The sequence below is a fragment of the Abramis brama genome (assembly GCF_963993115.1).
Source record: "Abramis brama genome assembly, chromosome: 6".
In the NCBI taxonomy this organism is placed as follows: Eukaryota; Metazoa; Chordata; class Actinopteri; order Cypriniformes; family Leuciscidae; genus Abramis; species Abramis brama.
In genome coordinates, this window is record NC_139968.1 from 5,506,281 (window position 1) to 5,532,635 (window position 26,355).

The following is a 26,355-nucleotide window of genomic DNA, read 5'->3' on the forward strand; positions in this document are numbered from 1 at the left end:
GACTTCACATCCTCCGGCTTAAAGTAGGATGAACCAAATCCATGTGGTAGAAAGTTCTTTCCAAGCTCTTGTTCTGTGCAAATCTCGTGTTTATGTGTCAATGGGTTGTGGAGATAATATACGAGATATTGCTTCAGTGTTGGAGCACGCTAACGTCCGTTCCACTTTGAGCTAGCGCATGTTGACTGTCTTGACGTGAGGCAGAACGGGCATTGAGAAACAGCTTGGATGACACTCCCAGGGCATCAGTGGAAGATGTCAGACATTTCTCACACTGGTTTTATCCTTGCTCAGTTTAGCACACGCTCTCCAAGAGTTTGTAATCTTTCAAAATAGCAGAAGGTTTGATTCCAGTCGTTGTTGGCAGCGGGTCGAGTGTTGCCTCAGTCTGTGTGTAATTATATCTTGGCCGTGGTGTTGCGCTCGAAACATGCCAACGCAAGCACCGGTGAGGTCTCCAATGATATGGCCTGTATCATTCAGATCAGAGAGTATTACAGATATGAAATTAAAAAACTGGTACCAAAGAAATGTCTCTGTTCAAACCCAAAAGCCCAGATTTTAATCTGTTGCCGAGTTTGATTTCAGCTTGTCCAGAAGGATGTTTTAAGCATCCATGGAAAAGCTTATTTCATACTATTAGAAACATGTTTCACATCTGACATGCTGAGCACTGGCCAGATCCCGGGCGAGGAGGTGTTGTGTCTGTGCGTGGGTGCGCGTGCGTCTGCAAACCCTCACTGGGAGGATTCTGGGGTTTATGGCAGAGTGGTTTACCAGAGGTGATGCAGGACTGCTGCGGTCTCGGCCTCGTCCTTCGGGGATTTGCACATTCTCTGCACTGTGTCACAGACACAAAGCCTTTAGTGGAGTGTAAACTCAATTCTGAATGGCTACCCTAGTGAGAAAATAGTATATTTAAAGGGGTGGTTGATTATGATTTCACTTTTCTAACTTTAGTTAGTGTGTAATGTTGCTGTTTGATCATAAACAACATCTGCAAAGTTACAATGCTCAAAGTTCAAAGCAAAGGGAGATATTTGCTTTTAAAGAAATCGCTTTTTAAGGACTACAACAAACGGCTGGTAGAGACTACACCACATTCCTCCCGAGTTAGTGACATCACCAACCCTAGAATTTACATAAACCCCGCCCCCGGAACACGATTTATAGATTATCAAGACAGAATATGCTAATTAATGACTAGAAGATAACTTCACATTAGCTGCATAAATTCATCAACTAACCATTTGTTGCCTCTACATGTTGTCACTTCTTCTTGAGTCTCTCCATCATTGTCTGACTCCAGTTTGAACATAAACAGGCTAAAAGTTTTAGACATTTTCAGTGCATGTGTATGTGAGGTAAAAGGACACGAGCTGTTGAACCTCCGCCCCCTGTGCCGGGAGCAGCAGCTCATTTGCATTTAAAGGAACAGACACAAAACGGTACATTTTTGCTCACCCTAAAAATTGACAATTTTAACATGCTAAATAAAAATATCTGTGGGGTGTTTTGAGCTAAAACTTCACACACACACTCTGGGGACATCAGAGACTTATTTTACATCTTGTGAAAAGGGCATTATACCACCCCTTTAAGCACAATTGATTCATATGTACTTTAGTATAACTAAATGTATTTGTGGCCCACTATAAATTGGTATACTTAAAGTCTGTTAAATTGGAACAGCTAATTTTGTACTAAATGCATTTTAGTTGTCCAAAAGCAGTGCTGAAGTTGCATCTTCATGGCATCATTATAGTGTGCTTCAAATAGGCTACAATAAAGTAATCTTTATAAATAATGGCACTGCTTAAGAATTTGTCTTTTACAGACAGTATAACACTAACTTATTATCCAGAGAACATCAGTGAGACAATGGGAACAGATATTTGTACATTGAATGTAGGAACCACTATGGACTGGAATCGAACACGGCTCGCTGCCACACAAGCGCACTCGTTTTACCAGCCAGATATGCATCTCACAAAACTGGGTTTTGTGTTCCTTCTTTACTGTTACAAGAACTACTTTCAGCAAACAGATTTTTCCATCAATGACAAAACAAATTATATGGATTTAAAGTCCAGAAAAGCATTAATAAACACAAAACTGTATAGAACATAAAAGTGTGTTAAACTTCAAGCTGATTAATAAATAATCAGTAAAAATAAATTCTATATGTATGTAAAGCTGCTTCGCAACTATGCAAAATTGTGAAAAGTGCTATAGAAATAGATTTTAATTGAATTAAACAATATCTGATATTCAAAGTGTGGGTAAATTATTGAAAAAGTAAAGGTCATAATTTAAAAACTTCATGATTGTGAATTTTTATTATTTTGCAACTCAAAAGACAGTTCTTGTACACTTTTATCTATACTATTTTTATACTCAACAAGTAGAACTCAAATACAGCTCGTTGTATTGTACATTGAATCATAACAGGTCAAAAGAGGATTCAACAAAAATAAATTACTGAACTATAGTGTGACTCTAGAGAGTTCGGCTGTTCAAATGAATTTGTAGTGTACTAAGCTTGAGCTTGATGGAAGCATGAAATAAGTACATTTACAGTGTATTTTCAGTTAGTACATAGACATGTCAGTGTATTTTTATTATGGTATCAGTGCATCCCTAGAAGAAACTATGCGATTAAACTCATCTGTATGGGTTCATACATGCATAAAAACGCTTGCCACATCAGATTGCTGCTCTGAGATAATATTGATCATATCTTCAATCTTGATCCAAGATGGATTTTCCAACCCAAATCCAAACTCAGGGTCCAAACCCAAACCTGGAAACTATCCGCCAGCCCCTAAGCCATAGTTTACCATCTGTCACATGTTTTATTCTGTACAAAATAAATATATCTTAAAATTACTTCAGAAACTATTTACTTTGAGGAGTAATAGATCCAAGCAGCCAAACATATGGGAGGGATGATAATAGTGCCAAACAGTTCAGATTAAAGGGATTAAATCAAAACCAAACAAGCCTCATATTAAACGTCCACATAGTCCTCTTAAAGTCCCTCTGTAGTCAATAATTTTATTCCTTAAAACTCATCTTTGATCACCCATATTTAAAAAAAAATTTCTTTGAAAAAAAATTCTTCATGCCTTAAAACATCTTGAATGTAACTCGACACCCTTGCCTCATTTAGTCTGCGCAGTTCTATGAATATGCAAATGAGCCCCGCCTCCACTCACTCACTCAGCTCAGAGATCCACTTGTTGTCGATCACGCGTTGATCTGATTGGTTACAAGGTAGTTTGTGACGTCAGAAACACCAGCGATTTCAAAGCGTGTTTTTGAGACTGTCTTTGGTTTGCAAGTCTGTAATATATCCCTTTCAATAATTTATGGCTGTTATATTAAAGGAAATACTCAATGTAGTAACACAACATGATGCAAGTTGTGTGAAGCTCAAAAGATATTACAAGTGGATGTTTGTGTACTGTAGAATATCGACCTCTGAAACAGTGCATGTCTAACAGGAAGTCTATTTGAATTAATCATCCAAAACAAAGAAAGAGTTTTTTCCATCAGAAAACAACGTTTTGCTGAAAGAGCTTTTTACCTCGTACAGAAAAGAAGTGCTTGCTGGGAGTGGTGAAGCCTCTTGTGCCCTGACTGTTGACCGCACTGACTCGAAACTGGTACCACCTGTGGGGCCGGATGTCCTTCAGCACGCAGCGGTCCTCCATGGTCTGAAAGAGGGGTCAGAGAGACTTTAATTAAGACGAATCCGCTCCTGAAGAGCTCCATCACTGCTGTGCGCTGATAAGAGTGGCAGTAATGACAGCTTGATCCAGCACAGGGAGATCTCTCTATAGAGCCTGTTGAAAAGCACAGCGCAAACGTCCCTATCCATTACATCACAGATCCCACCGGGAGCTCGGGACGTGCACAATGAGCCGCCTGTTTCTCCCACTGAGTCTCAATCTCCCGAGAAGACCTGCTTTTCAGAACTGCTTTAGCGCTTATGAAGAAGAAACTCGTTTAAGAGTGATTTTACACACACACTAAGGTATTTTCAATTCAATGCCAACGTATAATGTGCAAGAAATGTTTAAAAAATGAAAGATTTGACCTTTGTGAAAAACAAGTACACTTTAACATACTTTAAATCAAAAGAGAAATCTTTTTCTTCCTAAATTTGCCTTTGTCTTTTGACATATGAGAGGTCTTTGAACCATTAAAACATCCTGCAAATTTCAGAGCTCATTAAAAACAAAACATTTATTTAATTAAGCTCCAAAAACAATATATGTTTACTTTGTTTTTTTTGTTAAATGTAATTAGCTGAACTTTAGATTGCTTTTTTAACCCACTTAAGGACTTATGCACATCTTTAATTGTCATTTTATAATTATTGTCTGACAAGCAATTACGAAAAACTAAAATATACTTTAATGTCATTGAAACTTGTATATGTATTTAAATATATTTGAAATTACACATTTGTAATCAAGAAGTCGCAATTTAGTACACTTAAAATATAAAAACTTAAAGGCCTGGTTTCACAGACAGGGTTTAGATTAAGCCAGGGTTAGGATCTCAATTAGGACGTTTAAGTAGCTTTTATAAACGTGCCTTAGAATAAAACATTACTGGTGTGAATCTTGAGACAATGGCACTGACATATTTTAAGATATATCAGTGCAAGTTGCTTTCAGTTAAAGACAGCTCAAGCATGCATTTCAGTCTGAGACTGGCTTAAGCCTGTGAAACTGGGGGTAAATGTAATACTGAATAACACACTACTATTAAAATTACAATCAAGTACTTTACATGTGCTTTAGTATGTTAGTCAACACATCAAAATAAGTGTACTTCTTCAAAGCATGACAAAAGATTATTAAAACAATGATTTAAAATGTATTTCAAAGTCAAACGTTTACCTTACTACAAAGTGCACTTGTTAAAAGTCTTCTTAAGTGTCTTAATAATCACAGTCATGAAAGTGTCTCTCATTAAGCGCACTTAAGTAGCCTTTAATTTCATTAATACTATATTATCTGCAAGTATAGTTTTAAAAATATATACTTTTAAGAGTTGAAGTAAACAACAAGTGCACATTCATTAAAGTTAAGCACACTTAAGGGTAAAGTAATGAACTATGAGGTGAAAGAGGTGAAATGACAAAGCACTTTAACAATTGGCGATTGGCTCTTTATTTAGAAGGCGGGAGTTATTCCGTCATATTCATAGTAATGTGAGTGCACCGTCTTTGTACATCTAACGTCGTTGCTAATACTTGGTTATAGTAGTGTGTGAGAGGTACAGATGGACTGAATCTGTGGCTTCGATCAACCATAGGGGCACTGTGTCTAACTCTACAGCACAGTATATTATAAACACTCTCTAAATGCTTTAAACATCACAGACCCATTGCTAATGAAGCATATGATCATATAAAATAGTTCTACCTAAGTATACACACAACAGTGAGTATGAATGTTATGGCCATTCACTTTATTACACATCTGTTAAACCCAACAGAAAGGAGGTTTTCTCTAAGAAGAGTCCCTGAAAGATGTTACTCAGAGGTTTGAAGAATTATGTGTACAGTGGGTTTAAGATGTCCTCTACAAACCCCAAACCCACATGTCTTTACTCTGAATAAACTCAACGCTTAATCTTAATCACAGCCTTGTGTCTGTGAACATTTACCATGAGAACAGTCTGCCAGGCCGACGCTTCGTCCTCGCTGGGGTGAATCCCATGATTCCACCTCCTCTGAAGAACATAGAGGACCGGCTCCACAGAGACGTTAAACTTGGACATCCACGTCACCTTCAGATGGCCCTGCTGGTCCTCGGAGAAGGAGATGTCTCTCCTTGGCTTCAAAGGGACTCCTACGCAAAAATAAGAAAGCAAACGTTTTAGTTTTTTCTGAATCAAGCGAAGACTGTTTGGCCAATAAGGGTGACAGTAAATCAGCTAATCAGGTCAAAATTACAACGGTATATAAAAAGCCTCAATGAGAATTTAATTCTTGCCTTTTACAAACAACAGTAGACACAGCTGTGAATTGAATTTGGGTCAGAGAAAAATAAGGATGTCTGCGATGAAGGAAATTATTTAAAAATCTAGTTTAAATGCATGTGCCAGACCTTTGTAATCTAATAGTAATTTTCTATTCATGTTACTTTCGTACATTTTAACTGTATTTCTGTATTAAAATATTTTTTAAATAAAAAAGCTTTAAAACTAATTTTAGTGAATGAATTTTTAGCATTTTCCAACCAAAAATTGAAAATGCTGTCATCAATTACTCACCCTGATGTCATTCTGTATCTTTCTTCTGAGGAACATAAAAGAAGATATTTTGAACAATGATTTTCCCCAAACAATGGAAGTCAATGGGAACCGAAACTGTCACCAACATTCTTCAAAATATATTCATGTTCCACGCAAGAAACAAAGTCATACATGTTTGGAGGGTGAGTAAATATGACAGAGGAGACATTTTTGGATGGATAATCCCTTTAACGAGCCCCTAGTCTTTATTCTAGATCAAATTCATTTCAATCCACAATTCTGACCTGAATGAGTCACGTAATGTTAATGTGAATAACCCATTGCCATCGCAGCCTGGTGTGTTGTACCTCTGTAGAGGTTGGCGGGGGACTGGCAGGTGTGTCCGCACCCGTTGGAGCAGCACTTCTTGAAGCCGGAGCACTCTCGGTCGACCGCACAGCCCTCCACACAGGCAGCGGCGAACCCTGCCGCCCGCTGGGCCGGAGGACAGTCCCCCTGCTTCTGGACCCGCAGCGAGCGCACAAACTCAGCGCTGGTCACACACTCGTGATGCTTCTGGCCCACGGTACAGAGACAAGGATCAAAGGCTAGATTTTACAAGCAAATATTACAGTATACATTACATTTGGATTAAATTGGATACTTGGAGAGATCATTTGGAAATATTAAATATCACCTTCTGAACTATGAACAATTCTACAGTATATAAACCTGACGGTGTTCGGACAGGATTAGTTTAACATGGAGACGTAGGGTAAAGTAATTGGTAACACTTTACAATAACAGGGCATGAATAATCATGTACTAATACCTGAATTAATAGTTACTTCAACATGAACGCATGATTAGTGAAGATATGAGCTAATCATGAACCAATGAAGAGCTATCCTTAACTACGACAGGAGTCATAATGATTCATGCATGAATAACAGCAGCCTTGAACATGTTAGTACATGTTTGATAGTTAATGCATTCATTAACGTTTAAGGGTAAACTAAATCAATCAGGCTCTGTAAGAATAAATAAGAAGTAATCTAAATTTGATTTAATCATATGATTTAACACTCATTAGTGGTCACTATGGTAATGCTGGCATTTTAATCTCATAAAAGTTGACTGCTTTGGTAAACAGAATTAATAGCTAAAGACCTGTTTGCATGTATGTTGTATTTGGGAGTTTTCAGGAGGTTATGTACAATAATTAATTAATTTTGTTGTTTAAATGTATATGCTTCGATTAGCATTAGATTATAGCTTATGCCCTATTTTACATGTAAATGTGCCATATTGTGTGTCTTTACAGGTATGATTGGGCTTTCCTTTAAGTCCATATATGTTTAATTGTATAAATAATAACAAAAGAATTACACATCATTTTTGTCTTTGTTTTTTTGTACCATGGGTGTAAAGGAATAAGGATGGCACTCTTATTGTATATGTTTATTCATATTTTAGTTAATGATTTGTAAGTGCATCATTGTGTCATGACTTTACTTGAGGAGGCACATCATAATTAATCCATTATTAACTAACCATACACTATCATAAAGTAATGGCTTGTTAATGCATGACTGTGTCATGACTTTACTTGAGGGGGCACATCATAATTAATTCACTGTTAACAACTTACCAATGTCAGCTCATGATTTATCATAAACTTACAATCAAATACACATGTACTACAACTAGTATTCAGCCCAGTTAAGTGATGTTGTGTGGTCCAAGAACGGAGGTACAGTATCATCACGGCCTGTGTCTGGATGGAGAGTGAACTACTGATCCCAGCAAACGTTCCCTGACCTTAGTTCATGTTTCCTGTTTGCCTATTTTTTTGGGAACCGATTCCTCAGGAACTGTTGTAGTCACAGTAGGTTTAGTTTGATGGGAAAGAGAATATCACAAAATAGATTAGGACCTTTTAAGATAAATTATTAGTGTATTTAGTATTTTCTATGTTTGATAAGGAGGATCAGTGAAATTAATGACAAACTAATCCTGTGCCTTTCAGTAATGTTTATGACGAAGCTGCTGATGTCAATAGTTTAAGTAATGACTAATAAATTGTTTAAATGTGTTTCAAAGTCAAAATATTTCATATTTATCCTTACAGAGCCTGATTGATTTAGTTTACCCCTAAACGTTAAAGAATGCATTAACTATCAAACATAGCTTTCCAAGGTTTTTCAAGAATGGAGACGTTTAAAAAGCATTCAGTTGCATTCTAGGCAGTGGGACGAGTCTGTGGCAAAACTCAAGTGTTTTCCACACACACCATTCAGATCAAAAAGAAGGTGGAAAGCACTTGTTAAAGGCACAAAACTTATTTTAGTGTTAGGTTAGTGCCTATTACAAACACAATCCAATCTGAATTTACTTAATACATTAAATCAACCCATTATGCTGGGTTAAATAAACAACCCAATTTGCTGGGTAAAATAAACCCAACATGTGTTCTGTCCTATATTTACCCAGCCCCTGGGTTGTTTTTAACCCAGTGTGTTTTTTAGAGTGTGATGACCGGAAGGTGATGGCGGTGTGTAAAATCGAGTTACCCCTCCCACTTCTGCTAGTTTAACTGAGATTTCTTATCCCGTGCGAATTGGCCATTATTATCACAGTCCTGTGGTAAAATCACTCCATCTCCCCCTGTAAAATGAATCCTGTCCGAATAGGGCTAATGTCCCGGTGCTTCATAAGTCAGTCAATCCCTGAATCTCTTTTGATTTTGAATAGCTAATATTGCTTCCTCCCACTCAGGTTAACATTTTATGCTGAAAACAGACAAAAATGCAAACCGCTGCAAATAAGGCCGAGTTTGCTTGTTTTTGCGTTAAATTCTGGAGGCACTGTATAGGGTTTGTTCAATTCACTAACCTTAATAGCAATAGTAACAGTGATGCTTGATTTAACACACACCACTAATGAGAGGCAGCTGGAAAATCAGGGAGTGACAAAAAGTGAAGGAAAGACAGACACCGAGTGGGACGCAGCGGTTAGACAAAGCCAACCACCCAAACATGCCCGATGAGGTCTCTGTCCCATCGTGTGTTTGTACTGACTCACGGTACTGTAGTCAAACACACACACACACACACACACACACACACAGCACCTCTCTGAGTCTGAACACACATGTGGCACTCTGGAAACTTCATCTGCACAACATCTCCAAGATTACTCAACTCAACACTTCTGTCAGTCTCAATCAGGCGCATATTTCTTCCATTGGGTGAATCACAGAATTGGGAAAACAACAAAGGGCTTCACTGCATGTTTCTAAGTGGCTGTGAAGCATTCTGGGTACTTATTATTACCCGACGAGTCTTACGCACAGCTGAACCACACAGCACGTCCATCTGACGGACCTCAAGCGTTGAAACACTTCACGCTGACGGCTTAAATTAAAGCTTTGCTGAGATAATGATCGCTGAATTTCAACAAGATGTTAACAGTTGTTGCGCTCGCTGTGAAGAACAAAGGTCTGGACGTAAATACAGCTCTTATCTGCTTCGCTTCAATAACGTGCTGATCTCCGCTGAGGGAAACGTAATCTCTGCGTTCAACTCTGGGGACGCGGGATGAAAGGGCCATAAAATCACAGTGGAATTCGGAGAGTCATTCAGTTTCTGCTTCAATTTGGACTCGCCTGACGCACAGAAAACCTCACACATGCTTTGATTGCGGAGCGTGACTCCATGGACGTGTGCTAATTCATCTCATGCAGGCGTACGCTCGTCTCAGAGGTATTGTGTTGATTTGCCTGCTTTTTAATCAGAGAAACATCCTACGCAAGTAGCCTTTCCGTCACGGCTGTAACAATCTACAGTCAGCACAAACACAAGGCAGGATTTCTGTGGAGAGACTTACCTCGCAGGTCTTGGGAGACAGGGCTCGTCTTGTTTCCCATAATTCCTTGCATGGTTGTAGGCACTGCAGACAAACAAATAAACAGACCTGAGTATGGTCTATAGGTTTTAAATCCATGGAGAGACAGAACACACAAACATTTGCATGTGAGCACAAGCACTGCAGTGTCGCAGTACAGCGGCCGCTCAAACTGTGTTGCATTGTGTAGACCGCAGGACTTCAAACTAATGTGACAAGCTGCTGGAAATATTGACAGATCGATGAATATTTCATGGGTTGCAGTCTTGGGTCTTAAACTTGACCCTGTCTAAATGTTGCTAGATTCAAATACGTTCATGTTCCTACTCTAACCCTCCATTTTAAGCAGGAATTGAAACTGCATTGAATTATTTTCACTCACTCTTTCCCCATAAAGTGAACTATACTGTCACCTTCAAGCCATCCTAGGTGTACATGACTTTCTTCTTTCAGCCAAACAAATTCAGGGTTATATTAAAAAATATCCTGGCTCAGGATATTGGTACCACAGATTTTAAAGCCCAAAAAAGTGCATCTATCCATGATATAAGTTAACTCCGGGGGGTTAATAAAGGCCTTCTGAAGCAAAGTAATGCGTTTTTGTAAGAAAAATATCCATATTTATAACTTTATGAACTATAATCACTGGCATCCGGTAACAGCCTTACGACTTGCGGATGGAAGCTAGTGATTATAGTTTCTAAAGTTATAAATATGGATATTTTTCTTACACAAACGCATCACTTCCCTTCAGAAGGCCTTTATTAACTGCCTGGAGTCGTATGGTTTACTTTTATGATGGACGGATGCACTTTTTTGGACATCAAAATCTTAGGTGCCATTCACTCCCATTTTACAGTTCTCACAATCTTGCTTAGGTTCCACTCAACGCCCCAACCCTCAGTCTTATCCGGGTCACGGCACCAGCGGCGGTTAGATGAAAATGTTCTCTCAATAACAAAATAAACACAACAAAACTGACAGCGGTGAGAAAACAGCCGTTCAGAAAGCATCTGATCATCGAGATGTGGATGTTTGCATGAGCTCTGGAATTCGGCACTCCAGTAAAGTCACGTCACGTTTATTTATACAGCACTTCATACAATAGATTGTTTAAAAGCATCAACTTACAGTATTAAAACAGTGTCAGTGCTGCTTTCAATTAATTACACTTCAATTTCTACTATAAAGAAACTCTCCAGTGTGTTCATGTTTTTACACGCGTCTGACCTCGACGGACTGAACAGAAGAAATGAACCGGAGAAGATTTACACCTAAAAAAGCACACCTACATATTACATCATCACCACTGACCAATGAGAGTTCAAAGGTGTTTACCAGCCAGAGCAAACTTTTCCAGAAAGCTCGCTATGCAAGCCGTTTCAAAGTCCCGAAACAAACTATGTTTTGGCCTGATTTTGTTGACAATGTGTAAACCAAATCTGCGCAGATTTAGCGCAAATACTCAACTCGTGAGTCATGATGATGTATTAAATACAGCATATTACGCAGAATATCCACATATCTGGCTTACTTGAACAAACGTCTCTACGCAACAAATAACGGTGCGCTTGATCATTTGCATTGAAGCAATAGCGAAGATTAAAAAGCATTTGGTTGACAGAAAAGACTTTATTTTCCAACATCCTAAATTTTTTTGATGTTCTTTGTGCTGTATTGATCTGTCCATCTAAAACACATTTTTGGTGAAAAGGATGAGGATGAAAGAGGAAGGGAGGAGATGCTGGATGACTGGATGATTTGTTCGAATAAGAAATGAATGTATGAAATCCAAATTTTATAATAGCTCTGAATGGCTGGTAACTTAAAAATGTAGTAGCCAAAATGGTCCATGAGTGAAAAAGAGTAATTATATTAGCTTTGTTCTGATGTTTTAGTGATTACAATGGAAATGATGGAGATATATTGGATATTGACTACACCATCTGCACAAACAGATTACATTTTATTAATTAGGGAAAAAAGATGGGATTTGTGTGAAGAACAATGCCTTAGGATTCAAGGCTTAATTATACAAGGATTCAAACATTCAGTACAAAGGATGAGCACATTTGTTCTGTTTCAGAATCAAGTGTGTTTTCGCTCTCTAATGTAAGCTCTCCGTTGCCTGAGACGCTCCTGTCGAACCCCTGCTGGCCCGGCCTCCAGTCGCTCATGTGCTGGAACATTCACACACATCTGCTGTGTGTTACATGATGGATTATTCTGACATCTGCCCCCATCTATCCCCCACCTGAACAGACAGCTTTCATTTGGCTGAACTCAAAGTCAAGACCACGTTCAAGAAAGAAGAAAACAACCTGAAAATAGGAGAGAACAGAGGCATGGAGTGAGGCTGGTTTCACCTTACTGCAAAGATAATCTTATTATCAAGATAATCAAAGTCTAAATCAGTCATTCATACAGACTTTGATTCAAATGGAAACAAGGATTCTGTTCAAAAAAAGTTCACCTCTTAAGATAAATAGGATTTGTTTTCCTTCTGGTGATTCTAATTGTCCAGCCAATGCCCGTATCACTACAGTCTGACAGTCTGCAGAAAGCAAAACAACCAAACTCATCCAATACTAATACTCTCAAAAAGGTAAAATATACCAAAATAAATTCTTCAACAAAAAACATCGGTCTGAATAACACTCTACAGTTCAAATTATAATCAGGTACTTTGCATGTGCTTTAGTATGTTAGTCCACACTTCATAATAAGTGTACATCTTCAAAACATGACAAAATAATTAAAACACGATTTAAATGTATCTTAAAGTAAAACCCTTTCACTTGACATTATTACAAAGTGCACTTTTAAGAAACAGTCATGAAAGTGCACTCAAAGAGTGGCCATTTATATTGTCTGAAAATACAGTATTTTAAATTACACTTTTAATATTTGAAGTACACTACAAATGCATATTCAATACAATTAAGTACACTTCTTTTTCAAAACGTGTGACTGTCAGTTTGTCGAACAATGGCAAAAAATCTTCTCCTCAAGCCCCTCCATACAGTATGTGGACAACATATTTGTTTACCTTTATCAATCAAAGATTATATGGGAATGTAAATTCATGAATTGTAAGTTATGACGTCCCGACGGAGTGTTTTCAAATTTCTGTCTATTCAGTTGAGGTCAGTATAGCTCCTGTGTGTCCGACCTCCATCTAATGACTGCTGCTCAACACAACATAAACACACACACACACACACACACACACACACACACACACACACACACACACACACACACACACACACTCTGCCTGTGAGTCATCAATATGACAGCACACTCCTGAGAGGAAGGGGCTGATGGGAGAGAGCCAGAGGTCTGGACTGTATTACGGGTCGGCGTCTCCCTGCGTTTGGTGAACTACACACACACTGCGGCAGGGGGTCGGCACAGGGAGATCAGTAGCTGGGACACAGGTTATCACTGACTAATTTCCCTCTGGCATGACACACATGCGATTGTGGGATATGATGATGGATGAATGAGTCAAGCAACTGCTGCTTCTGTTTACAAAAGATCTCAGCGAGTCAGTGAAGGACTGAACTCCTCTGAATGCAGGTTCATCTCACATTTAGGCATTTACAAGGTCAACTATTGAGTTTATCTTATGAGGGGTGCTTTAAAGGGGATGAATGAAGTGATGCTTGCTGGATTTTAGTGTACTGAGCTTTTCCTAACAGTGCCTGTTACAGTGATAACGCTCACAGACATGGCAGAAAACCGCCTATTGTGAGAAAGCTGTATAAGACAAGAAAGCATTTGCAGTTAAATACATACACCACATGATGTGTTAAACCACTTTCTCTTCCCTAAAAAAGAAAACAGAGTTCAAGTTTACATGATGTTTTGTACGGTTTTGTTATGTGCATGTAAGACACTGCAAAAGTTAAGGTAAATAAAAATAAAAAAAGCTAGTTAAAATATGTTAATTAACAGTTTCCTTAAAGCTACACTGTGTAGGATTTTCTCCCATCTAGTGGTGAAATTGTTTATGACTACCAACTGAATATTACTTTCTAGCCCCTCCCATTCTGAGGGCGTTTTAACTCCTACGGTGGCCGTATTATTTCAAATCTGCCGACAGTCGCGAGTAATCTCCCCCTCGCATTCGTCACGGTGCCACTGAGTTTAAAAATGCGAAAGGCGAAGCTTGAATTTCCAGGTATGTCCCTCTTTGGCTAATGTATTTTCAAGATGGAGGCGCAACATGGCTGCCGCCATTCGAGCGACTCGCTCGTATGTATTCTAAATGGCAGATTCTACGCTTATGAGAATACTTGATTAGTTGGTATAAGTAATTACACATTAATGAGCACATATCATTTTGAAAGTGTTTTTTGCTAAGAATCAACTTAAAAAATTACACAGTGTAGCTTTAATCTTGTCACACAACAGAAAGGAACAGACAGGTAAGAGGTAAAATATTCTTGTAATGGCAGAAGGAGACCGGGAACTGGATCCAGGTGGAGGATGATCGAAGACAGATGAGGGGACAAGGCGATGCTCAGGTGAGTAGCTCCAGGAGAGTAACACAAGAGGGTGGTTGGTGCGTCTTGTGGAAAGGACGAGACCAGACAATGAAGTGAAGGTGATGATGGTAGATATAGGGTGGGTTGATGGGGAAGTGCAGGTGCAGTGAATCAGTGTACAGGTGATGATCTGTAGCAGGTGTGGTGATGGCTGACTGAGTGCAGGTGAGGGCCAGGAGGGATGCTGGGAAATGTAGTGTCGACGGGTTACTGAGCTGGTTACTGAGATGGTTACTGTGACAGTACTTCCCCCTCCCGGATAGTGCATCCTCACGCAAAAATGGTCAAGTGGGGCGGAGCCGGCAACTCGGGGGACCAGTGGAGTCTCTGGACCCGGGACAGGGTCTGGAGTTGTCTCTGGACTCTGGACGAGGATGGGAACAGGGGACTTAGGCACGGTGGCGGTCATCTTGACCAAGGGCTCAGGCATGGTGGCCATCTTGGGATGAGACTCTGGAAGGGTGGCCATCTTGGGACGAGACTCTGAAAGGACGGCCTTGACTGGATGAGACTCTGGAAGGATGGCTATCTTGGGACAAGACTCTGGAAGGGCGGCCATGATGGGACGAGACTCTGGAAGGATGGCTATCTTGGGACGAGACTCTGGAAGGGCGGCCTTGACTGGATGAGACTCTGGAAGGACGGCTATCTTGGGACGAGACTCTGGAAGGGCGGCCTTGACTGGATGAGACTCTGGAAGGACGGCTATCTTGGGACGAGACTCTGGAAGGGCGGCCATGATGGGACGAGACTCTGGAAGGATGGCTATCTTGGGACAAGACTCTGGAAGGGTGGCCATGATGGGACGAGACTCTGGAAGGATGGCTATCTTGGGACGAGACTCTGGAAGGGCGGCCTTGACTGGATGAGACTCTGGAAGGACGGCTATCTTGGGACGAGACTCTGGAAGGTCGGCCTTGACTGGATGAGACTCTGGAAGGACGGCTATCTTGGGACGAGACTCTGGAAGGGCGGCCATGATGGGACGAGACTCTGGAAGGATGGCTATCTTGGGACAAGACTCTGGAAGGGCGGCCATGATGGGACGAGACTCTGGAAGGATGGCTATCTTGGGACGAGACTCTGGAAGGGCGGCCTTGACTGGATGAGACTCTGGAAGGACGGCTATCTTGGGACGAGACTCTGGAAGGGCGGCCTTGACTGGATGAGACTCTGGAAGGACGGCTATCTTGGGACGAGACTCTGGAAGGGCGGCCTTGACTGGATGAGACTCTGGAAGGACGGCTATCTTGGGACGAGACTCTGGAAGGGCGGCCATGATGGGACGAGACTCTGGAAGGATGGCTATCTTGGGACAAGACTCTGGAAGGGCGGCCATGATGGGACGAGACTCTGGAAGGATGGCTATCTTGGGACAAAACTCTGGAAGGGCGGCCTTGACTGGATGAGACTCTGGAAGGACGGCTATCTTGGGACGAGACTCTGGAAGGGCGGCCTTGACTGGATGAGACTCTGGAAAGACGGCTATCTTGGGACGAGACTCTGGAAGGGCGGCCATGATGGGACGAGACTCTGGAAGGATGGCTATCTTGGGACAAAACTCTGGAAGGGCGGCCTTGACTGGATGAGACTCTGGAAGGACGGCTATCTTGGGACGAGACTCTGGAAGGGCGGCCTTGACTGGATGAGACTCTGGAAAGACGGCTATCTTGGGACGAGACTCTGGAAGGGCGGCCATGATGGAACGAGACTCTGGAAGGACGGCTATCTTGGGACAAGACTCTGGAAGGGCGGCTTTGAATGGACGAGACTCTGGAGCTGGCTGTTTTATATATTGGGGAACGAAGCTCTCTAGACATCTGAAGATGGCCTCTCTCCAGCCCAGTCCTGAGACATCTGGGAGCTTCCCCTTGGATGTACAAAGTTCTCCCTAATCCGGTACAATGGCTTAATGATTTCATTGTTCAAGGGACAGGTGACTGCAAGACGACAGAATCCTTCTGTGTATTCAAACAGATAGCGGCTATTTTGAGCCAGGATCTATCCTGCAAGTTTGAAAATCAACTTTTTTTTTGTCTGGTCTTTTGTCACACAACAGAAGGGAACAGACATGTAAGTAGATTAATAGATGAGGGGACAAGGCCATGCTGAGGTGAGTAACTCCAGGAGAGTAACACAGGAGGGTGGTCGGTGCATCTTTTGGAAAGGACGAGACCAGACAATGAAGTGAAGGTGATGATGGTGTATATATGATTCGTTGATGAGGAGGTGCAGGCATAGGCGGAAATCGCGGGGGGGTCGGGGGGGTCCGGACCCCCCCTATCTGAGGGTTGTCCCCTCCTAAAAATATAATTAAAATATGTGTATTGTAAATAATATAATGATATATACTTAAAATAACTGTTTAAGTAGTAAAACAATAAAAATGCAAACGGGGCAAAAAACAAAAACAAAAAAAAACGTTTTAACATTTTGAGTCCCCCTCCCTTCCCTCACAGTGCTTTGGTCCACTGCCTGCTCCCATTTTACCTCATCACAAACAGAAACACAAATAGTGGGAGAGAACAAGGTTTTTCAGTTGTGAAACTCCAGTAAGTCAAGGCTATTTTATTCACTTAAAAAAAAATTGTAATGATAAGCAATGTACTTTTGTCACCGATGTAGTCCGCCTCGCTATGTTGGTGACCTTGTTTTATACAGTCTGTGCGTTTACCGCGATTGTTTAAAACCGTTCCCTCACACACACCAATAAAGTGTACACATGCGTGTAGCGTAGGCCTAACGTCTTGTAGATTAGACAAGTGCAGGTGCGCATTTACATTTTCACGCTTTCACTGTGTGATTTAGTCAGTTTATATAATTTAATATAGTTAATCTAATATAATATCACACAAAGAGTGCAGTTTTCTCCAGATATTAACATGATAATAAATGTGATTTAATAAATTGATAAATGAAAAGTTTACTTTTAGACACCATATTGCCTGTTTTAACTCTATTTCGCCAACGAAAATATTTGAAAACTAAGCCATAGCACTGTATTTGCGTCTCTGAGAAACACACGAGGTATTTCCTTACTGAATTATGAATCAGCTTTTTGAACGAATCAGTTGAATCTCAATGACTCACTCATTACCAATGAATTGCTGCCACCTACTGGCGGTTTTAATTCCACATTTACATGATCTTTTCATGTTTTAAATAATTTTATATATCAATATTCAACGTTTTATGTTTTAAACAAAACATTATGTCTGTGTAAATAAAAGCATCTAAATGCCATTTCAAATGCAGCTTCTGTGTTTCCTCTCCATTGCAAATATTTTGTTGATACTTATTTAATTTGATTGGTAACAGCCCTATTGTGTCTTATTATTATAATTAAATTTAATTTAATTAAATGTATGAAATTGACACAAAAGATGATGCATGCATATAATTAGGTTTAAAAATACATTTATAAAGATAAAAATGCCAATGAAGGTAAACATCTATTGAAACTTATTGGAAAAATGATTTCTGTCACTGCTGTGAACTGACCCCCACACAGAATATGAAGAATATCAAAAACTTTAGGAGTCGGCTGTCCACGGCAGTCCTAAACATGCCAAGTTACCAGCACAATAACACACTCAGCAAAATATCGTTATCGATAAAATCCCTGAAAATATAGAGATCATTTTTTGTCAATTTCACAAAGCAATGAAGAATATTTTGGTCAATTTAGTCAGCTTTTTCAATGAACCAGAGAGAAACTTTGAAAAGAAGGATAATGGCACGGTCTCCATGCTACACTAATAATAGTAGTAAGGCTTTCCTCTGTGTACACATATCCATAGAAAGTACAATTTTGCCTGTATTATTGGTGTCCCCTTCAAAAATTGCTCTTGAGGAAAGTTATGTTAATTGTCCCCCCCAACATTTAGATGAAATTTACGCCCCTGGGTGCAGGTGCAGGCAACAAAATAACGAAATATATTGCCAAAAGTATTGGAATACCCTTCCAAATCATTGAATTCAGGTGTTCCAATCACGTCCATGGCCACAGTTGTATAAAATCAAGCACCTAGGCATGCAGACGCTTCTACAGACATTTGTGAAAGAATGGGTCGCTCTCAGGAGCTCAGTGAATTCAAGTGTGGTATCGTGATAGGTTTACAGATACCTGTGCAATAAGTCCATTCGTGAAATTTCCTCACTACTAAATATTCCACGGTCAACTGTTAGTGGTATTATAACAAACTGGAAAGAATTGGGAACAACAGAAACTCAGCCACAAGGTGGTAGGCCACGTAAAATCACAGAGCGGGGTCAGCGCATGCTGAGGCTCACAGTGTGCAGAAGTCGCCAACGTTCTGCAGAGTCAGCAGCTACAGACCTCCAAACTTCTGTGGCCTTCAGATTAGCTCAAGAACAGTGCGTAGAGCTTCATGGAGTGGGTTTCAATGACCGAGCAGCTTCATATCCAAGCCTTACATCACCAAGTGCAATACAAAGCGGCGAATCACGCTTCTCTGTCTGGCAATCCGATGGACGAGTCGGGGTTTGGCGGTTGCCAGGAGAACGGTACTTGCCTGACTGCATTGTGCCAAGTGTAAAGTTTGGTGGAGGGGGGATTATGGTGTGGGGCTGTTTTTCAGGGGTTGACCCCTTAGTTCCAGTGAAAGGAACTCTTAATGTTTCAGCATACCAAGACATTTTGAACAATTTCATGCTCCCAACTTTGTGGGAACAGTTTGGGGATGTTCCTGTTTCAGCATGACTGCGCTCCAGTGCACAAAGCAAGGTCCATAAAGACATGGATGAGGAGTTTGGTGTGGAGGAACTGGACTGTCCTGACCTCAACCCCATAGAACAACTTTGGGATGAATTAGAGCGAGACTGCGAGCCAGGCGTCCAACACCAGTGCCTGACCTCACAAATGCACTTCTAGAAGAATGGTCAAAAATTTTCATAAACACACTCCTAAACCTTGTAGAAAGCCTTCCCAGAAGAGTTGAAGCTCTTATAGTTGTAAAGGGTGGGCAACCTTTGGCAATATTACTGTAAAATTTTGTTCAACCTGTAAAACTAAAAATGTTGCTACCAGAAATTTTGGCAATAACAGGGCTTGTGAAAATGATCATTTACAATGCTGTCTCCATTGCCAGTATATGCAATCTTTCAAAAACTGTCAGTATGGTAAAACTTCTCAGAGAAGTAAGTTCATCTTCTTCACAGCACTGCTGCTACAGATATGAATTCAAATTGGCGACAAAACAATGAAGAGAATCGAATTCTGCACCGCTATTGTGATATTGTACAGCATGAACTGCATTACAGCCATGGAGTCTCTATACTGTTCCAGCATGGTTTGCTCTAGCTAGTGGACCAGCATAGGCAAGATGTTTACTTAACCGTAGTTAGTGAAGCTGGTTGATGTTACGAGATAAGAAACCTGTATTATTATGGCATATCAGTGGCGGAACTGTACTATCCCATTTTCTAGGATGAAAAAATAAAGTGAAAACAAATCAAAACAAAGCAAAGCACGTATTACTAAATGCAACACCAATGGATACATGATCAGAGGAAGGAATGACCCTTTGGCTTCTTTGAGCTCTTCATGTTCTCACTGAGCAACTAAGATGGTGTGAATGTGATGGCAAAAGGGAAAAATCCACGCAAAATGTCACATGAGAGGATGTAATGCATGTTTTATTGTGATTGCTTTGTCAAATACTCACATATTATGAAAATCATGTTAGTGTCACGTTTGATCTGTTTGAGTTTGCTTGAGTTGTGTTTCACTTTTTCTAGATCGGTTTCCTTTGTGTGTGTTCATTTGTTAACATGATCTTTGGTTTGCCATCATGTGTAACACCCGTTTAATGAATTACCTTGTTTTGTCCCTATAGTGTCTATCCATGTTTAATAATAGCACACATTTTCAGTTAGTCTTTGTCTGATCTCGTCTAATATATGTGGTTGTTCTGTTCGCTGAGTGTATTATCGTTTGTTTTATTAAAGAAAACTGCTTGCGAGTAGAACCATCACTTTCATTTTCTGCCTTTATTCAACCCAACGCTGACAGTTAGCAACCACAACTTTTTTAACAGAGTGGCTTGACAGTTTTTGAACTACTATAAATGATGGTTCCAGTGTAGCTTGACAAAATACAAAATACAAGAAGCTTCTTGACTATAAATCAGCTTTATACAGGACTAGTCGACCGACTAGTTAATTATATTGTTATTCAGATAAACTCAGAGACCAGTTGAATCTGAAAGCATCTTTTGCACACCTCTTTTTTGAGGAGCCATAACATTTATAAATGTCTGCATTTCACTGTATTTCTGCACAGTTTAATTCTGATCAGTGTTACCAGGTGAGATTGTTATTGTTTATTATATTAAGGATTGATGGATAAGTTGTTCTGAGAGAATTCCGATGACCAAAAGCATTGGTGTTGAAGATGAATGTTTAGTGAGCGCCGCCCCGCAGGGAAGAGGGCTCCTCATCCTCGTCCTCCTCCTCGTCCAGAGAGAGGAACATGTTTTCTTCAAGCTCTCGCTGACTCTTTGCCCTTGTCAAGCTGCACTGACTGCTCCCTGACGGAAACGCTGTGGGAGACTTTTCTGTACACTTCATCTTCTTTGACAGCGAAGAAAAGCTGACATTTCAACACGAGATGAGGGTTGTGATTAAAATTTCATCAGGGGATAAGTAAAAGAATTAGAAGGACCAGCAGATCAAATGTTCACTTAATAATTTAGATATTTAATTTTTTCCTATAATGCTTCCTATAAAGTGCAACATTGATATCCTATTTTTTTTTTTTTTTAGCAGACTTAAGTATTTTTGACATTCATTTTCTCTCATCACTTAAAAAAAATCTTCTAAGCCATAAACCGAACCAATCAGCTCCAAGATGAGAGGCAACATTTCAACTTCTGATTTAAAGCAAAAAATTCAAAACTGAAAAAAAGTGTCATAATATGATAATATCAAATGATAATTTTCCATCCACCAAACAACTAGGATAACTTAAACACAGGACAAGGAGCTAAAAACCAAGGGCTTAAATTCACAAGAGAAGATAATCACCACAACAGGGAACAGGTGAGTAACTCAATTAGAAACCATGGAAACGAACAAGGAACGAGAACTCAGGCAAAAGGGAACAGGGAAAACCAAACTAAAGGTCCGTTAGTTTAGGTCCACATTTTTAAAAAAAATGTGTTTTGGTTGTTCATTTTACACGACAACAGCGCTTTGGTGGCCTGAAAACGCAAACTTTTGAAAACATGCAAGTTTTTGAAAACGATACTGTTATAGTCTCCGTGTAAACTACAAAACCTGTGAATCTGTGAAAACGGTGACGTATTACGTGTTCAGTCTATAGGCACATAGTGTTTCTTTACAAAGTGACCGCCATCTACTGACCTGACATGAATAATACAGCGTTTTCATGTTTTTCGCGGATCATTGTGAACCGGGATCATTTTGACAACGTTGTCGTCGGAAGGTTAAAAAACGTTTTTAGTACATCGTTGTTGTGTAAATGTACCCTAAAACACAATGAAACCAAACATAACCCTTACAACTAGACTGTGTTCTTAAATTATTTCATTAGGACTACTAATCCCATGATGCACTGCAAAGGACACAAATAAAATGGTATAATATAAAACTATTATTAAGAGCAGGCGCGCTCAACTCGCAAAATAGTTTGTGGGTGCGAGTAATAAAAAACGTTTATCAAAAGTAAAGATGAAAAACCGCACTCTCAGGTTCTATTTTCATACATTTATTATTACTATGTCCTCACAAACGCGTTTCGGCCTAAGCCATCATCAGTGTGTACTATGAAACACCGAAAAAATTGTTTTTTAAAAGAAACACATCGCAGGTGAACCTCATTCCGCAAATCATCAGCACCTTCAGGTGCATCAAGTTACCAACATTATGGAAACACCAGGAATAACACAACATACCATATGTAATGTCCATGTGACCCTTATGAACAAGTTATACAAAAAAAAAAAAATACAAAAAAAAAATAAATAAAAAAAAATAAAATAAAATAAAATAAAATAAAATTATATATAAAAAATAATTACAAATTACATGATTTCATAAACAATTCAAAGGCAATTCTTCATTTAGACCATTAGGGTATACTATTTGAACTGTATAAACAAATTAGTTTCAAAATACATGGTAAATACATTTTTACATGATCTCAATGACAAATTACATGATTTCATAAAAAACAATTCAAAGGCAATTCTTCATTTAAACCATTAGGGTATACTGTTTGAAGTGTAAAAATCCAAAATGCCTCTCGCTGAAGAAGGTAACGCTCCCTATCTCCACCCCGTTGAAAAGATTTAACTAACTCAATGCCTTGAAATTTCAAAGTACAGATATCATGTCCAAACTCATTAAAATGTCTCGCCACGGGTGACTTAATATCGTGATTGCGTATATTACTTTTGTGTTCGTGTAATCTTGTTCTTAACTCTCTTTTTGTTTTACCAACATAACAAAGCCCACATGGGCATTTAAGCAAGTAAACAACAAAGGACGTACGGCAAGAAATTCACCCTCTCACAGAATATGTCTTGCCGGTCCGTGGATGTGAAAAGGAATTACCCATAATCATCGCATTACAATTAATGCAACTCCTACAAGGGAAATTGCCCGGATCTAGGGCTGTAAGCCAATTGGTAGGCGAAGTGTAAGAATCAGCTCTAACCAGCATATCTCTCTTATAAGCAAAAAGCGGAGGGTTTTGAAAAGTCTGGCCGATCTGTGTGTCACTCGATAAAATATGCCAATGTTTATTCACTATTGATTTGATTTTACCCGAAAGGGGAGAAAATGTCGTAGATAAGACAACTCGATTATCTGAAATGACTGTTTTTTTCTTAAAAAGTGATTCACGTTCAATACCACGTACCCTGTCCAAACTCGAGTCGAGATTCATATTATCGTAACCTTTTGAAAGGAACCGGTTATATACTACTTTCACCTGGTTTTCAAATTCTTCATCAGTACTACAAATCCTTCTTATACGCAAAAACTGACTATACGGGAGGCTTTTTTTCATAGAAGGAGGGTGATAACTTTTAGAATGTAAAAAATTATTCTTATCTGTGGATTTACGATATACTGTCGTCTGAAGAGTCTGTCCAGTAGATCTAAAAACCTTAACATCAAGAAACGATATAGAAGACATACTGTATTCCAATGAAAATCGTATGGAGTCAAGTCTGGAATTTAAGAATTCGTGAAATTGATTAAGTTCTTCAACTGTTCCACTAAAAACGAAAAACACATCGTCAATATATCGAAACCAACACTTCAAACAGTGATGAAAAATGTTACTTGAAGAATACACAAAGTCTGCTTCAAATTTGCCCATGAACAAGTTTGCGTAATTAGGGGCAAATGGAGAACCCATAGCCGTACCTTTCACTTGATGATAAAAACCGTTTTCAAATTTGAAATAGTTCATGGTCAGCACCGTATGTGCCAGATCCCATAAGAACTTTGTTGGAGGCTTGTCAACATCTCTAGATTTTAAATAATGTTCTAAAGCACATAAACCTAAATCATGTGGAATATTAGTATATAGGCTAGTTACATCCATAGTGCATAACAAATCATCATCTGATACATTGACATTCATCAGTTTACTCAAAAAATCAGTAGTGTCCCTTAAATATGAGGGTAATGTCCAGACAATTGGCTTAATGTGCCAGTCTACATACTGAGAGATAGGCTCAGTTAAGGACTGGCAACCGGCCACGATTGGACGGCCTGGAATAGTTCCCTCGCATTTTTTGTGGATTTTCGGCAAGGTGTAAAAAACCGGTCGTACTGGATGAGTTTGTAATAAAAAGTCAGATTCCTCCTTAGTGATGTAATTGTCTGATTCGCCACCAATCAAAGTTTTTTTTATCATATTAAAGAAGCGACTCGTGGGATCGCAAGACAGGGAGGAGTAGAATTCCTGGTCTCCAAGTTGATTAAAAATTTCATTACGATATGAATCTTTGTCTTGTATTACAACAGCACCACCTTTGTCGGCAGGCTTGATCACAATTGAAACGTCTTCACTAAGAGCCCTCAAAGCTTCACGTTCTCTGATCGAAAGGGTCGGGAAGAAATGTCGATCTCTTGTGAATAGGTGAAAAACATCCTGATCAACCAGCCGGCAAAAAGTCTGGACAGAAGGGTTTGATACAGGGGGCATAAATGTACTTTTAGGCCGGAAACGGCTCTTCTCCAAATGTACCTTAGGATGAGTTCTAACTATAGGCTGAACTGAAAGCAAAGGACTAGTTCCACAGGAAAAAAAGGACTTCAATTTTATTAACCTGAAAAATTTGAAAAGTTCAATTTTTGTCAAAAAGGGATCAGTATATTTCGAGGGAACAAAGGAAAGACCCTTTGACAGAACGTCGGTCTCTTCGACACTAAGTGGTCTTTTAGACAGATTTACTACATTGGATATCTCTGTGTCCGCCCCCTTCGTGCTGCAGGCTCTGTGTTTCTTACCGCCCCTCCGTGTAGGTCTCCTCTTCTGTTTTGCGACCGAAGTCCCTGTCTCCCCCCTTGAGATAAAAAACGATATGTAGTACCTGTTAATGCATTGTCGCTTCCAGATTCATCGGTAGAAAGACCACTGGAAAGGGAGTCAGTCATTTGGCGTGAAGAACGCATTTTCCGCACATGAACAGGGTTAGACAACCACTGGTAGACCCGATCATTTTTATAATCCAAGGTGTCTCGGCGGTATTTCCGTATTTTCACATCAGATATTTCCTTTCTGTAGCTATCCAAAAGAGCAGTGCAACGATCATCAATATCTTTTAGTTGCTGAGTGTCAAACTTACTTTTCATTTCATTTTGGACGTCGGTAATTTCCACCCGCACCTTTGAGATTTCTTCATTCGCGTGTTCAATGACCAAAAGCATAAGATCCAGTGAGCATTTGTTCAAGATATCACACCACTTTTTACAAAATCTCTCATTGAGTCGTCCTATAGTAGGTTCCTTGTTGATTCTAAGTCCCCTTGGAATACGTTTATTCCTCCAATATTGCGAAAGGGTTGAGCCATGAAGCGAATTGCGGATTTCCTTCTTCTTCAGAAATTCCAAACGCTGGGATAAAGACCCAAGGAAGTCAGTAGAAAGTGTCGAATCCGGTGGAAATAGAATCCTTTCGGAATCTAATTCGGAGAAGGCCAGAGTGGAAGCTCTTGTGTCTGTAAGTTTGTCTATATCTTCATAGGACATGGTGATTAACTATGGAGGAGCAGCGTCAAACGACGAAAAGTCTTCAAATAGTATTAAGAGCAGGCGCGCTCAACTCGCAAAATAGTTTGTGGGTGCGAGTAATAAAAAACGTTTATCAAAAGTAAAGATGAAAAACCGCACTCTCAGGTTCTATTTTCATACATTTATTATTACTATGTCCTCACAAACGCGTTTCGGCCTAAGCCATCATCAGTGTGTACTATGAAACACCGAAAAAATTGTTTTTTAAAAGAAACACATCGCAGGTGAACCTCATCGCAGTCGAGAACAACATACCATACCATTACATATGGTATGTTGTGTTATTCCTGGTGTTTCCATAATGTTGGTAACTTGATGCACCTGAAGGTGCTGATGATTTGCGGAATGA

At 39.7% G+C, this 26,355-nt stretch overlaps 1 protein-coding gene across 2 annotated transcripts in view; it reads right to left on the reverse strand.

Moving 5' to 3' along the window:
* anos1b (anosmin 1b) overlaps positions 1–26,355 on the reverse strand; it is an 80,757-nt gene that overhangs the window by 26,293 nt on the left and 28,109 nt on the right. Inside the window, exons 3-6 of one of the 2 annotated variants that reach the window (XM_084116816.1) lie at positions 10,144–10,206; positions 6,624–6,828; positions 5,686–5,870; positions 3,590–3,719 (exon numbers count right to left, since the gene is read on the reverse strand). In XM_084116816.1, coding sequence (XP_083972942.1) covers positions 3,590–3,719; positions 5,686–5,870; positions 6,624–6,828; positions 10,144–10,206 — 583 coding nt within the window. Of the gene's footprint in view, positions 1–3,589; positions 3,720–5,685; positions 5,871–6,623; positions 6,832–10,143; positions 10,207–26,355 lie in introns of both variants that reach the window. The other variant, XM_084116815.1, reaches the window with a different exon arrangement.